The sequence below is a fragment of the Brienomyrus brachyistius genome, chromosome 6 (genome assembly GCF_023856365.1).
Source record: "Brienomyrus brachyistius isolate T26 chromosome 6, BBRACH_0.4, whole genome shotgun sequence".
In the NCBI taxonomy this organism is placed as follows: domain Eukaryota; kingdom Metazoa; phylum Chordata; class Actinopteri; order Osteoglossiformes; family Mormyridae; genus Brienomyrus; species Brienomyrus brachyistius.
The window spans coordinates 20,025,361-20,041,329 of NC_064538.1; the positions used below are offsets into that span (position 1 = coordinate 20,025,361).

At 40.2% G+C, this 15,969-nt stretch overlaps 1 protein-coding gene across 1 annotated transcript in view; it reads right to left on the reverse strand.

Annotated features, from left to right (window-relative positions):
* Positions 1 to 15,225, reverse strand: part of LOC125744827 (stabilin-1-like) — a 52,467-nt gene extending 37,242 nt beyond the window's left edge. Inside the window, exons 1-16 of the mRNA XM_049017093.1 lie at positions 14,889 to 15,225; positions 13,917 to 14,053; positions 13,327 to 13,442; positions 13,145 to 13,230; positions 12,532 to 12,601; positions 12,244 to 12,342; positions 11,259 to 11,369; positions 9,508 to 9,701; positions 8,293 to 8,423; positions 7,972 to 8,099; positions 7,636 to 7,715; positions 5,316 to 5,438; positions 5,086 to 5,220; positions 4,939 to 5,010; positions 3,378 to 3,491; positions 3,081 to 3,134 (exon numbers count right to left, since the gene is read on the reverse strand). Coding sequence (XP_048873050.1) covers positions 3,081 to 3,134; positions 3,378 to 3,491; positions 4,939 to 5,010; positions 5,086 to 5,220; positions 5,316 to 5,438; positions 7,636 to 7,715; positions 7,972 to 8,099; positions 8,293 to 8,423; positions 9,508 to 9,701; positions 11,259 to 11,369; positions 12,244 to 12,342; positions 12,532 to 12,601; positions 13,145 to 13,230; positions 13,327 to 13,442; positions 13,917 to 14,053; positions 14,889 to 14,942 — 1,704 coding nt within the window. The 5' untranslated portion in view covers positions 14,943 to 15,225. The remainder of the gene's footprint in view (positions 1 to 3,080; positions 3,135 to 3,377; positions 3,492 to 4,938; positions 5,011 to 5,085; positions 5,221 to 5,315; positions 5,439 to 7,635; positions 7,716 to 7,971; positions 8,100 to 8,292; positions 8,424 to 9,507; positions 9,702 to 11,258; positions 11,370 to 12,243; positions 12,343 to 12,531; positions 12,602 to 13,144; positions 13,231 to 13,326; positions 13,443 to 13,916; positions 14,054 to 14,888) is intronic.
* Between the last annotated feature and the right edge of the window lie 744 nt (positions 15,226 to 15,969).

Genomic DNA, 15,969 nt, shown 5'->3' on the forward strand with positions numbered 1-15,969 from the left:
CATCATATTTGATCTGATTCGAGTGAATATTCCAGGTTTCCATCTCTCATGCATCTGGTGTGACGTGTTTTCAGACTCTCAGGCTGGCGCAAAGAAATCTTACGGCAAGTCTATTTTACACTAGTATAAACGTAAAATCAGCGACACCAAAGGCGTTGGAGTAGTTTGCAAAACCTACAGACTATTTAAAAGGTAACACAACTGTTACATACGTTTTATATCCGTGTGTCTGGGTGTGCAGACTTGTGGCGAATTGAACGTCTCACTCCGGTCAGCTGACCAAAGTTGGTAACCTTGGTATTGTGTGTAGGAGATTCGGTATAACTATAATTTCGTTCTCCATTTACATGCCCGAAGTGTCTTTAAGTGTTATGTAGTTTTGCCTGAAACGCAAAAATAAAACAAAGCAATTAGAGCCAACCAGTTGCTGAAATGCTGCTGTAGTGATTGAAGAACTTTCGTCGGAAGTGGGATTCGAACCCACGCCTTACTTCGGAGAACAGAATACCCTTTACTTTGGATGGCCGTTTACGTTGAGTCGGGCGAATAAGACCACTCGGCCATGGGACGGTTTACAGTTACACCCTTAGGAGTAGGTTAAGTCCAGCCTTGGCTTCCAAGCTGACGTTTTTCTACATAGTAGCATATGATGCTCTGCTGCCTTCAGTGAAAGTCCTGACATAATGTCTTTTAACATTTGCTTTCATGGCGCTGTTCTACATTAAACATTTTGAAGCGAAGCAGCCGAACTCGTGCCAGCGGTACGAAACGCGTCGAAATTTCCCGACTCGACGCTGGAAAAGCCAGGGGCCGGACCGACTGTAGGGGGCGTGGCCAGAGACAGCCTGGCCACTGTTCCAAATCATGGGTGCATGTTACAAGTCCGGAACATATTTTAACTTAGTACTAACTTAGCATCATATTTGATCTGATTCGAGTGAATATTCCAGGTTTCCATCTCTCATGCATCTGGTGTGACGTGTTTTCAGACTCTCAGGCTGGCGCAAAGAAATCTTACGGCAAGTCTATTTTACACTAGTATAAACGTAAAATCAGCGACACCAAAGGCGTTGGAGTAGTTTGCAAAACCTACAGACTATTTAAAAGGTAACACAACTGTTACATACGTTTTATATCCGTGTGTCTGGGTGTGCAGACTTGTGGCGAATTGAACGTCTCACTTCGGTCAGCTGACCAAAGTTGGTAACCTTGGTATTGTGTGTAAGAGATTCGGTATAACTATAATTTCGTTCTCCATTTACATGCCCGAAGTGTCTTTAAGTGTTATGTAGTTTTGCCTGAAACGCAAAAATAAAACAAAGCAATTAGAGCCAACCAGTTGCTGAAATGCTGCTGTAGTGATTGAAGAACTTTCGTCGGAAGTGGGATTCGAACCCACGCCTTACTTCGGAGAACAGAATACCCTTTACTTTGGATGGCCGTTTACGTTGAGTCGGGCGAATAAGACCACTCGGCCATGGGACGGTTTACAGTTACACCCTAAGGAGTAGGTTAAGTCCAGCCTTGGCTTCCAAGCTGACGTTTTTCTACATAGTAGCATATGATGCTCTGCTGCCTTCAGTGAAAGTCCTGACATAATGTCTTTTAACATTTGCTTTCATGGCGCTGTTCTACATTAAACATTTTGAAACGAAGCAGCCGAACTCGTGCCAGCGGTACGAAACGCGTCGAAGTTTCCCGACTCGACGCTGGAAAAGCCAGGGGCCGGACCGACTGTAGGGGGCGTGGCCAGAGACAGCCTGGCCACTGTTCCAAATCATGGGTGCATGTTACAAGTCCGGAACATATTTTAACTTAGTACTAACTTAGCATCATATTTGATCTGATTCGAGTGAATACTCCAGGTTTCCATCTCTCATGCATCTGGTGTGACGTGTTTTCAGACTCTCAGGCTGGCGCAAAGAAATCTTACGGCAAGTCTATTTTACACTAGTATAAACGTAAAATCAGCGACACCAAAGGCGTTGGAGTAGTTTGCAAAACCTACAGACTATTTAAAAGGTAACACAACTGTTACATACGTTTTATATCCGTGTGTCTGGGTGTGCAGACTTGTGGCGAATTGAACGTCTCACTCCGGTCAGCTGACCAAAGTTGGTAACCTTGGTTTTGTGTGTAGGAGATTCGGTATAACTATAATTTCGTTCTCCATTTACATGCCCGAAGTGTCTTTAATGACCATTATATATCACACAGCAGTTGATTTTCTTTTAATGCATTATCATGCATTATGTGTCATGCATTCTTTTTGCTGAATATGCTCATTTCCTAATTGGTTTGTCACCGCTGATAGGAATGAATAAATTAATACTGATCTCCAAGATAACTTACACTAGCTGCATTCAAAGCCGTTGTTCAAGAAGCCTAATATGGATTTAGCAGCCTGTCTTGCTATAGGCTGATTACAATTTTTCCATTTTTATGACGACTCTGAAAGAAATTTTTCTAGTCTTGAGCTCTGTGCTTTGCTGTCGTCCAGTAATGTGTCTCATCTTGTCAAAGATCTGACCGCAGAGCTGCTTCTCAGCACCATCACACTATCATTCACAGCCGGGCTAAGATTAGCTATTCAGTATGTCATTCAGTATTATCTATATAGTCTTACTCAAACCTACTGAAATAGCTTCTTTATTTTTTATGCCTACCTTTCATGCTAATACACCTACCCAATTCCTGTCAAAGAAAACCCCCCTGTGCCCAATAAACGGAGGTGTATACAGGAGCAGGCCACAGGGGCAATAGCCCCAGCTGAAAGCTGATTGGCCGCAGGAGTGCCCACTTCCCTGTAACTAACCATTCGAAAACGTACCATTGGTTATTGATAAGGTTGGCTCCCCTGTTGGCTCCCCCCCCCCCCCACCTTAAAAAAAATCCTAGCATCACACCTGCCAACACACCCTTCTATCATGGTCAAATCCTGTATCATAGTTCTTCGTCTTGTTGCTGCCCTTTTCTAAACTTGGTATATGGTATTTCAGTTGGAACACAGTTTTTTAAATGTTTATCGCACTTAGTCAGCGGGTGGCCAATTAAAATGTGGTCAAAGCTGGAATATTTACCGCTGCCATGGAGAAGATGTGATGCTTCAAAAGCTTCTGAAGCTTGTCTTTGGCCTGCAGCAAGAGAACCAACATTATTGGAGGCAAGTCCAGGTCACAAGTATCATTTGAAATCAGATAAGTACTGATTTTTGATTCCTTAATCAAGATTAGGCGCATATCTGGTTTGCAGAAGCACCCAAGGCAGGCAGAAGGTCAGAAGGAACGTGTATTACAGATTACCATCCATCATACCTGATTGTGGCAAGTACCGGTTTGTGAAGGTCAAATAGCTCCGATGACCCCTGACCTTCTCACCTGTGACAGCATGTATGTGAAACTCCCATCCCTGGCACGGTCCACAGCCTCATTTGTGGGGACAAACACGGTGAGCGGCCCAGGACCCTTTAATGACATATCTGTGCCACAGTTCTGCAGCACCAGTGACACATGAGTTTCAATTAATTGGCTTTAAATCATATGAACACATATGACCATTGTATGAACACAGCCACTACTAAACAAGGAACAGTGCAGTCTATAAGTAGACTTTAAGTTCATAAGTATATTCTTTTGGTAACACTTTACTTAAAGCAGTCATCATAATGCATTATAGATACCATCATAATGCATTATAATGCATTCAAAAAGTATTATAAACACAGCTATAACGATTTATAAAAAGGCATAACACATTATAGCCCTGTGTATTATGCATTATGACTATTTTGCCATCTGAATCATTCACGTATAATGTACTATAGATACCTACATAATGCATTATAATGTTCAGCATAAGAATTAATAATGTTGTGTACTGCATTATGAAGGTTCTTGAATGAATAAGGAACATCAAATAGCTGTAATTCCTGCACACATCCTATCCATAGTATTAAATTATAACTGACACACTGCACATTACAGTGAATATAAAAATTGTACACACCCCTGTTAAAATGCTTTTTGTGATGTAAAAAATGAGACCACAATAAATCATTTCAAAACTTTTCCCACCTTTAGTGTGACATATAACCTGTACAATTCAATTGAAAAACAAACAAATCTGTTAGGGGGGAAATATAAAAAATAAAAAAACTATAATAAGCTGGTTGCATAAGTGTGCACACCCATAAATATATACTTCGTTGAAGCATCTTTCGATTTAATTACAGAATTCAGTCTTGTTGAGTATACACCTACCATTAAGTAAAGTGACTCTGATTAACACCAAATAAAGTTCAGCTGTCCTAGTAGGATATACTCAGCTGCATCCTACAGCAAAAGCAATGGTTTGCAGAGAGCTTACAAAGCATCAAAGGGATCTTATTGTTGAAAGGTATTAGTCAGGAGAAGGGTACACATTTTTTTTCACTGCATTTGATAAACCATGGATCACAGTAATGACAGTCATCAAGAAATATATTCCCCCCGCCCCCCCCCCCCCCCAACAGATTTTTTGTTCTGCAATTGAATTGTACAGTTTATAGATCACATTAAAGATGGGAAAAGTTCCAAAATTATTTATCATGGTCTCATTTTTTTTACATCACAAAAAGCATTTTGACAGGGGTGTGTACACTTTTTATATCCACTGTATATAATATTGTTTCACTTCAAATCCATTTTGAAGTGCCATTATTTTTGCCAAAATAATAAGTGTCACTGTCCAAAAACTCAAGGACTGCACTGGATATTATTAAACTTATTATGCGCTGTGTTTGAAAACATCATTTATGCAAAACAAAAGAGAAAATGTGTGAAATAATTTCTACACGTATTTAATACACAGCTCAGCATCTTTAGTAATGCGGTGTAAGACTGTGCAGTCTGGAAACGATGCCATGCCCCTCTACTTAATTTCCAGATAAGAGATACTTACATCTACTAATGACTGAAAACGATTGAAATCATTTTCTGAAGCAAGAATACTCCCGATGTTCATCTTAGCATACTGAAAAAGAAGGCATTCATAGAATTAACACTAGGCATGAAAACAGAGTCAATGAATTCAGATTAAAAACCATACCTTCTCATCAATATTCCTGTTTGGGTATGATTTGATGATTGGCTTGTCAATGATATGGATAATCCCATTGGCTGCCGGTATGTCACTTTGCACAACACTGAAATCTTGGAATGAAGCCTGCGCGATGGTGAATTTCTGTTAAACAGAAGGACAAAATAATTATCTCGGAGTATTCTGCACACATATTTCGTATCTTCAAAATTGCCAGCTTGTTTACTGTCTCGGAGTACCTTGTTGTCCTGGAAATGAATAGATTTTCCGGAAAGCAGCCAGTAGTCCTTGCTTTGCAATTCACTCATGAGATACTGCCCAAGAATTACGTGGTTCTTGCAGAAGACAGCATCTGGGACATCCTTGAGGCACGAAAGAGAAGAGCAGGATTCACAAAAGTAAGTCATGAACAGGGGAAGTGAAGTTAAACACTGATGGAGAAATAGTATTAAATAGAAGCTGATGGTGATTGTTTCATTATACGAGTTGATGCTAAATTGCTACATGTGCAATGTAAAGCAAATTAGAAATGTTACCCTATAACAACCATAATACTATATGATACAGTGTCACTCAAAGGTGAGTGAACTCCTATGTCCACTGTAGAGGAAGCAGTTTAAAAATGTGGGTGGAATTGAAACCATGGTAAGTCTACCTAAATGTGGATGTCTTTCAAAATTATCCCTCAGAATATAAGAAATGCAGATTTCTGCAGGCCTCCCTGGCTGCCGCTGACATGCAAGTTTATATCTCACCAATACAACACATCACCACGGCAATGCACCAGAAAATCAGCATGGGAGATGAATATGGGGCCATGCAACGTAAACTGAATAATAATGGCATAAAAGAACTGACTAGGTAGCATCTTCACTTTCGGAAAATAACATTGTAGAAAATAAGCATCTAAATGATCTTGTAGAGATCTTGTAGATTTCAGAAAAAAATCTCTGGACAGTTGAGTTAATCCTCTTGACCACAGCTGATAATGTTAGTTTTGATCAAAACATAACTCCAAAAATAACTCTAAAGTTATCATAATTATCATAGGAGGTGTTAGGACTTGACAATGAGTTATATACTGGTACTCTGAAGTATTACGTCAAGCTCTAAGTTGATGTTTGGCTAAAATGGTTCTGCCAGAGAGACAAATATCCTAAATATTCTACTACATCTAAAAAATAATGAAGGACAAAGAAAAGACTATAATAAAGTCTTTAAGTAGCCCTCAACCCAACAGGAACGCTAAAGTAGGGTATTAAGAAGGTTTTTCATTGGTCATTCATGCAAGTCAACCTACATATTTGAAGCAGGTGAAGCAGATCTTCAAACAAGAAACTGCTTATATAATTTACTATATATAATTTACTTATATAATATTTTACTATAGTAATAACCACTAAAGGATGTGAAACCATATAGTTTCCAGATACCTTCATCAAACACTGGAAATCAGAAATACGATTATTTGTCCTAGTCAAATAGAACATGAAGGATTCACATTCTTTCAAACATCTGAGTCTTTTTTAAGTCGAGAAATAGTTCTATGAAGAACACAAAAATTGTCATCTAAGTAGTGAACCTTCCACATAATATTTGATAACTGGTACATAAACTGCACCTTCAAAATGCCTTTATAATGCATTCCAAGAACATTCAGTGCCCCTTCATAATGCATTCATAAAGCATTCACAGAACATTCATAAGCAGCATGTACATATACCTTAATATCCTATTATGCCTAACAGCTTGAATATACATTAATAACAAATGCTATATAATTATACGATTATAATGTTTGTTATTATCATATAATATCTGTTATTAAGGTATACATATGAATGTTCTATGAATGATTTATGAATATTTTATGAAGGTTACCTAGTATTTCCAACCAGTTTTGTATACAATTATTGTAAAGCTTTTTGTTCATCCTGGTTTTTGGTGTCATTGTTTTTTTTTTATATTATTTTTGAACTATACTAAAAACTTCTTAAAAATGCGTTTTTGATTAGCAATTGAAAAACTAAGCGTGATAATGAAGGGATGATTCCTGGAGACCTACAGCCTTCCAAAAAAAAAAACAACACAATGATACACAAAGGCTGGGGAGTCGGAGAGCCCCCACCTATCCCAAAAAATAAAATCATTTAAAACATATTGCTTATCTTTTATGAATTCATACTGAGGTAAATATACTGCGCCTGCAGACCGCGAGAACGAAACATATACCAAAGATTGTAGTACTGTATCAGACAACACAAATTGTATCATATTATTCAGTTTTTTTTTTTGTTATGGCTAATTGTGAAACTGTCCCCTAAAAAAAGCGTTAGCCTTATTTTGTTCATTTGTTATTGTATGATGGAATCTTTATTATTCTAAAATGATTTTTTAATTATTCTTACAAGGCATCCTTTCACAATGTAACTATTGCATGTGTGGCCATTGTGATGTCGCAATAAACATCACATCCCCCACCACGCCGGTCCTTCCATATCCACTCCACAAAGGCACTTGACGGCAATGAATGGCACCAGCTGGAATATCGATCCTTACCTGTGTAGGTGATGAGCTGAGAAGTGGAATGAAGGCAGTGAATGGTCCATGTTTCGTCAGTATGAGCTGGCATCCATTCTCTACGACCACCAAACACTGCGTTAGTGATATCAGACTCATCTCAGAACACATATAAAGGCTACGACCCTTAAACTGGATGCAGATTGAGAATGGACATTGACCCCATGCAAAATGTGATTGTGTTTTCACTGCAGGTTGCAAACAAACACAGAAGGACAAAGGCACACTGATGTCCTCGACAAGACAGTCAAGGTACCAAGAAAATGTGGAATCAACATGAGGGGATTAGTATTGCTTCAAGGGCTTAGTTGCTACCGAATGTGGCGACGGAGGCAGAGAGTTTTCCTTTCAGGGTTTCGCCTCTGTCCAGCTCCAAGATCCTCTCCATGACGTTGCCATAGCAACGACTGCCATCGCCAATTTGCTCCTTAGCACAAGAGCATCTGAAAGAGAACTTACGTGAGATCTCCAGTGAGCACAGGCTAAAAGCTATACTGGGCAGATTATCAGCAACAAAGAGGCGAATACACAAAGAGTGCAGGCTAATGGCAGAAAACTGTAACCTTGCAGTTGAAGACAGTAGAAAGAGAGACAAGACATTGAGAGTCTGCTTGATGGGAGAAAATGTCTACGCACATGGGGATAGCATCTGGACCGATCTGGCACTTGGCAGTACTGTGACATGTGCTGCCTTCGCAGACTTTCTTTGGCCTGCAGCCCTGCGAGGGAGAGGAGCCCTCCATTCCGCTTTTACATTCACATCGAGACTTCAGAGGACATGCAAGAAGAGGAAGTGATAACATATCAGGAAAGACTGCCACAGTCATGTGTCATACACTGCTGATCAAACTGTCACCTCCCTACAGAGCGGATGTCAAACTACGGCTACAGAATTCTCAGCCGGGAGAGTGATGCAGTTACATGGACTATTCTTTTGTCAAGGCAAAACTGAGCTTTCAGAGGATAAGTCAAATGCACTTGTCAGTCTCCAAAATCTCATTCAAATGAAGGCAAGGTGTATGCCAGTGTAAAAAGCAGGTATGTATTTGTCAGTTAAGTATGGGTGATATATGGTACATATGAAAATTACAGGGGAGGGTGGGGTAGCTGTAATAATCAAATAATCAATAATCAACAATCACCCTAATAATCAAAGCCAACCAATATAATCCCCCAATAATCATGTCTCCTCCTAAATGGGTGGAGACCTGAAATTCCCCCAATGATCAAACCAAAATTACGCCTGTCAAACTCTGGACAAGGGGGCGGCATGGTGGTGCAGTAGTTAGCACTGTTGCCTCACACCTCTGGGACCCGGGTTCGAGTCTCCGCCTGGGTCACATGTGTGTGGAATTTGCATGTTCTCCCCATGCCGTCGTGGGGTACTCCGGTTTCCCCCCACAGTCCAAAAACATGCTGAGGCTAATTGGATTTGCTAAATTGCCCGTAGGTGTGCATCTGTGAGTGAATGGTGTGTGAGTGTGCCCATCCAGGGTTGTTCCCTGCCACGTGGCCATTACTTCCGGGATAGGCTCCGGACCCCCGTGACCCAGTAGGATAAGCGGTTTGGAAAATGGATGGATGGATGGAAACTCTGGACAATGTCCTTTGTAAAGCTGTTATTACTCATCACTGCATAGGCAGAGTCTGAAGTTTGCATTTGGGGGGAAGGGGCAAAAAACCCACATCCCACTATCTTTATGTGTAGTTTATGTGTTACGGGGAGGTGCCCCCCCAAATACTGCCCATGTAACAGTGATATACATCAGTCTTTACTGGCTCAGCCTTCAAAGTCAATGCCTATTGTTATTAGAGGGTGAATTGTATGCATTTGTTCTGAGTGTGTCTTACCTTTGCAGGGCTGACATAGACACAGTTGGTGGAATTGGTAGGGCAGCCTCCATTGTTCATGTCACATGGATTGATAGGGGTACAAAGCTTTCCATCTCCTTGGTAACCATCTTTACATGTACACTGGTAATTCTTCCCTTCCAGGTTTGTACACTCAGCATTAGGGTGACACACATCAGTAGAGCACACATCCCCTGGTAAAAACAATTATACGAGTTATTTAGAAATGCACGTTTGATATATACTCTCGGTGGCCAATTTCTTAGGTACACCTAGCTAAAGCAGGCCGTATACATCTCACGAAATCAATGTCATTTTGTCAACGCAGCATCGTATGACGCAAAAACACTGCGGTGATCACTGTTTCAGTGCATCGTCCATGGCAAAAACACTGCGGTGATCACTGCTTTAGTGCATCATCCATGGCAAAAACACTGCGGTGATCACTGCTTCAGTGCATCGTCCGTGCAGTTTCCCTAAGGCAAACATTTGCTATTGTTCTGATGTGACGTTGTGGGGTTGGTCAACAGGACTAATTATGTTTGTGTTTTTCATTGCACCGCATGTATCTTTAAATTGTGTAAATTAATATGTGTTTTCGTGTATTTATGTTGATAATACATGTTGTAACTGTTTAATACTTGCCATAGAATGAGCGTTTCGTCAGTGTTTAACCATGGATGTTGTTTAAATTGTCTTCCGTGTCTGTCCTGCTGCTAGTATTAAATTAATACTGGCTGTTAATAAAGACAGCATTTTCAATTTCAAAATGCTGTCATTTCCTTTATTAAAATAACTCATGCATGGGCTACAATGCATTTATTTGCGCTTCCTATGTGAATTTGCTGCATCGGAAACATTCTGTCGTCTAGGATTTTTTGGTGACATAGAATGAAGAAGGTAGCAGCATATTTTCAAGTATATATTACTGCAACCAGGAGCCGAGTGTCAAGTGAGGGGGGCCAATGTCGAGTAGGAGGGGTTTATCATGAGGGGTAGAAGGGGTGTATGGTTAGGGTTAGGGTATCAGTTAATAACAGTTATAAACCACTCCCACATTGCCCCTCCTACTTGACATTGCCCCTCCTACTTGACATTGCCCCTCCTACTCGACATTGCCCCTCCTACTTCACACTCGGCTCCTGGCTGCAATGATATGCCTCTCCATATTATAAAGTACGCCAAAGATGGTTCTCACTGAGCTGATCGATTTGTCAGTACATCGTGTGAAATATACAGCCACATTAACACTGGATATGACCCATTTTTACCACCAGAACTAATTCAAGAGTAGAAAAGTTGTATATTCAGAGAATATTTCCTGCACACCACTTCTGTACTGAGCTGTTATTTTATCACTTGTGATCTTTCTGTTAGCTTTAACGGGTCTGGCCATTCTCCTCTCATTAACAAGTTTTTTTTCCCCCCAACAGAATTGCCTCTGACTGGAATTTTGTTCTTCATCACACCATGTAAACTCTAGACACTGTAGTGTGTGAAAATGCCAGGAACGTGGCTATTCCTGAGGTACTGGATCCATCGCACCTTGCACCAGCAATCACAGCACATTCTAAATTCCTTAGATCATACATGATGGCAATTGTAATGCGAATCCAACCAGCAGCGTCGAGGAAGTTACTCAAAAAAGTCATCCATTACAAACAGAGGTGGAAAGCTCAGGTCCAGAAAGTACAAATCCAGACCAGGGTTTTGTTTCAACCAATCAGTTGAGCATAAAGAGTCACTGTTACCTGAACAGGTGGTGCCAGTCCTCTTAAACCCAGGGAGGCATTCGCACGTTGCACTTGCACCATTGCCTTTGCAGTAAGAGTAAGCTGTACAGTTTGTGCAGGATTGGCTCACTAGATAGTAGACAAAAAGGGGGGGGGGAGGGAATCCTCTGACAAAATTGATAGGAATCCAACAGCAATTCCTATACGAGGAATCTCAGTGAGTTGTAATGTGTCATGTGACACTGAGCATAAACATGGGCAGAAGGAAGTTAGCAGGAATTGCCATTCTACTGTCATTATAACTACCACAATGCATGCTTGCAGGAGTCTAAAGTGCAGCCAGGAAGTGTGTCTGGCCTGGCAGCCAGAAAGCTCTGTGTCTGGGCGCCTTTCTGAACAAATGTGATATATTCTTATCGCTGAGTCTTTGTGTTGCCGTAAATGATCCATTAAATTTTGATGCACGCATAAATTTTTATATAAAAATTGTATAAGTTTAATCTCTATTTAATGGTGTTCTTTTAACGTTCATTTAAACATTGCTAGATCTGTTAAATCATTTGGATATACACAAATCACAGGTAGCTGAATACTTATATGCTAATAAAGCAGGGCTGCTCATTCCTGCTCCGGGGGACCTACCACCCTGCCGAGCTCAGGTGCAGCCTTACTTGTAAACATAGCTGGTTCTAATACTGAGATGCCGCTGAAGTACCTGATTATCTGTATCCTGTGTGTTAAATTAGGGCTGCACCTAAGCTCTGTGGGGGGGGGTTAACCTCCAGGAACAGGAATGAGGAGCCCTAATGTAGAGCCTATATCTGGATGCTCTTCATATGTGTGCTGTGTTTCTTTATTGCACTCCTTGTTTGTTATCACAGCTGACTGCTATATATCTCCCATAAAAAAAACAGCTTATTTCAACCAGGACATGTTATCCTGTTCATTCTCATTGGCATGTACACCATCAAAACACACAGTGGCTAATGGGGGAAGCATTCACCTTCCTGACATTTAGGTCCAGTGTATGGAGGCTGGCAGTAACACTGTCCATCTCCATTGGGACCGGAGTTGCATTGCCCTTTATTGGAACAGGTGCACTCTACAGTGGAAGTAGATGGAAACAAAACAACACAATCACAAAAAATATTACTAGTAATTAATAACAGCCCTGGGTTATTGTATGACAGTATGCATGCAATTCAAAGTTGATGTACTATCTGCCTTGCTTGTATGTCGCTTTGCAGAAGAGTGTCTGCCACACAAATGTGAAATGCAAATGCAAATTTACCAGAGGCACACTGGGAACCATAGACATCTTTCTTCTTACAGTGTTCGCATGCGAAGCCAGTTACTCCTTCCTGAAAGGTCATAACCATTAAAGTAAATGAAAACTAAGACAACTTTGCTTTACACAGCACTCTGGATTATGGTGAACAATATTTCAATCACCTCATTTCCCATCACCTAAATTATCCGGGCTCTTTTGTTGTGATCCACCAAAATTTACCCTAATATACTACCATGCAAAGGCAAAACACAGTAGCCACAGTGATAGTCACACTGAGAAAAGAGGCCTCAAATTTTTTGGCTGTCCACCCGTATATTTAGTAATTATTAAATATATATTTATGAAGTAGCTTAGATATTTTGTCATGAGATAAATCAGAGTACTGCGATGGGCTGCCCCCCCATCCTGGGTTGTTCCCTGCCTCGTGCCCATTGCTTCCAGGATAGGCTCTGGACCCCCGCAACCCAGTAGGATAAGCGGTTTGGAAAATGGATGGATGGATGGATAAATCAGAGTATGGGTTTTGTAAAATATGCAGTTTTTTATTTTATAAGGTGTTTTATACGGCAGTATAGCAATGTACTATCTATCCTTTTGAGTAAAGATCACTTACATTACAAACGCAGGTTCCATTTCCTGTGATCCCATCCATGCATGAGCCAAACCAGTTACACATCCTACCGGAAATGCTAGGACATGCTGGGGAAAAAAAAAACAGGATGCACATTAGCCCTGGCTGATAAAGTTACAGTTCAAATGAGGATGATCAAATCAGAGAAACGTAGCGGCGCTCACGAAGACAGAGAGGACCCCAAAAGTTGGAACAGCATCTGCGGTCCGTGACCTTGCTCTCGCAGGAGTGTCGGCAACCAGACAGGAAAACCATCCGATTGCCAATTTGAACACCATAACTGAAAAGACCCCAAACGGAAAAGGGCAGGTTAGTAGCAAAGTAAAAACTGGACATAAACTATTAATCTATGTCTTTACACTGAAACATACTGCATTTGTGAAAAAGTGATGATCAGAGAACAGGATCAGAAAGTTTCCTTTGAGTGACTGAGGTTAAGGGCCTTGCTCAAGGCCCTAGCAGTGACATCACTCTGCAAGCCATAGGATCTGAACCAACCATCTTCCGATCACACATCCAGATTCATAACCCACAGAGCCGCATGACACCCAAATCACACACATGGCACGCACAGTGATGCTTGGTCATCAAGTTAATATCTTGTGGCAAATAATTCTGTCACGGAAAATGCTACACTGTGAAAAAAGAAATAGTTCTACCAAAAGCCCAATTAATGTCAGTAAATATTACTATTACATCAGGGCTCAGTCAGACAGACATAGCCTTCCCGAGGTGGATATTTCTTACGATGTACCTGCAATCTTTGATTCCCATGTCCATGGTGATCTTTCTGGAGCCACTAGGGCAAAGCATGCTGGGAGATGCAGCACATGAAGTGCACTGTGTATAAAAATGCTCAGTGCTCAGCTCATCACAGCGGTTGGCAACCGTCTGGAAGAAAGAGTGAGAGAGAAGTGTTGGGTTACGACATTGACTTTCACGTCCATTGTGGGTAGAACTGGTTTCGCTACACTTCTTAGCACTGAAAGATTGTTATTGCAAGTGACACACTGCAGCTTTTATGTCCTGTTTTTATATTATTAGTTTTTGAATAGATAGATAGATAGATAGATAGATAGATAGATAGATAGATAGATAGATAGATAGATAGACTTTGTTAATCCCTGATGAGTAATTATGATATAAAATAATAGAAAATATTAAGAATATATACTTTACAATATTACAATAAGGATTTATGTAATGAAATAGCATGATTTGATGCTCATTCCGTATTGTACACTAAGTTGTCTTAAGACAAAATGACCAAAAGAAAAATGGAAGAAACAATATTTCCTTTGTTTTTCTGCAAAACGCGGCGATTTTCGATCCTTTAATCAAACCATAATTAAAAGGGAGAGAAAATCAGACACAATCAGAAGTCAATATTTTTAATATTAATACAGCTGTGAAGCACACCATTTAAATGGTAATCTTTAAAAAGATTATCTATCCATCCATCCACCCATCCATCCATCCGTCATGCACAGGGTTGCAGGGCACTGTACCCCATTCTACACAGAATTTACATTTTATCTCATATTCTCATACTTCAGTTGCATATTGCCACTGTGAACGTTACCTCCTGCGTTGATGTGAATTAAGGAACCAGCTGATTCTCTTGATTCTCTTCATGAAGAAGGATTTGAAGTGATTACAACATTATACTATCAAAAATGCATGATTCGGTATTTGTCTCAAATCACAGAATTTTCTTTCCACTTACCTCCTGGAGCTGAGCAGAATGGGTCACCATCAAACCCAGAATGATGAAGAACATTTCTTTCTTATCTAGTCAGCATGCAGTTTGTCTTCCGTACAGTTTGGGCAACAGACAGAGTGTGGAGAAGTGGAACCACCCCCCAAAACAACCTCTAGGCGAGAGTCAGAGACCTTATAGTCCAAAATATCGAAACATGTCTTTTCAGTCTAACTGTGCATTGCTTATATTATCCGGTGTTACGTCTGGTAGATGAGTCGTACTATACAAAAGATGACTTTCTGTGAATTTGCAGGAGGAGATTTATGGGAATACGTTGCAGGTTTCCTCTTCTGTAACATCTCTGTGACAGACCGGATATCCTTCCAAGTCAAATAGTTGGAACAACTTGGCACAGGGTAACAACAGGACATACGAGATGTCAGCTATTTGTTACCCAGAAATAAAACTTCATTTTCTTTGCACAGTAGGTCAAGGTTTTCACTTTGTATTCTAATTCTTCCATTTCCCTTGTGTTTTCTTATATATCTAAGTAGTTATACCCTCTAGACAATTATTTAAGTGAATGAAAATAATGGCTCTACCACAAAGTGTAGTAACCGGTATGGTTATTTCCATAGTTTCTATTATATTTAAAGTGTTTATATAATTTATGTAATGTTGTATTTATCTATACAGATTTAGTGTCAAAGGGGAAAGTGATATAAATTTGCTCTTCATTAGTATCAATGTTCTCTATTCATATTTGACAAAATTATTTAACATAAGGTTTAATGTAATATCATTTACATTTGCTTTTATTCATTCAAGCTAATGAATTAAAAACACTAACAAACACGGCTGTGTCAGCCTTCACTGCGTCTCAGACTGCAAAACTGCTCCATCATCAGTCCTGAGGTTTCCATAGCCAAAGTTCACTTCCTCATGTTTATCTTACCAGCTCAATGTATTATTTGGATGATTAAGGAAGCGACCTAAGCTCTTAATGTCAGTGGACCAATTCCGATGGCTGAGCTTGCATTGCGGTAATTAGGTGTTAAATACAGGCCTCCTGTAACGGTGAAATGGGTCATTGTTTCCACCTTTA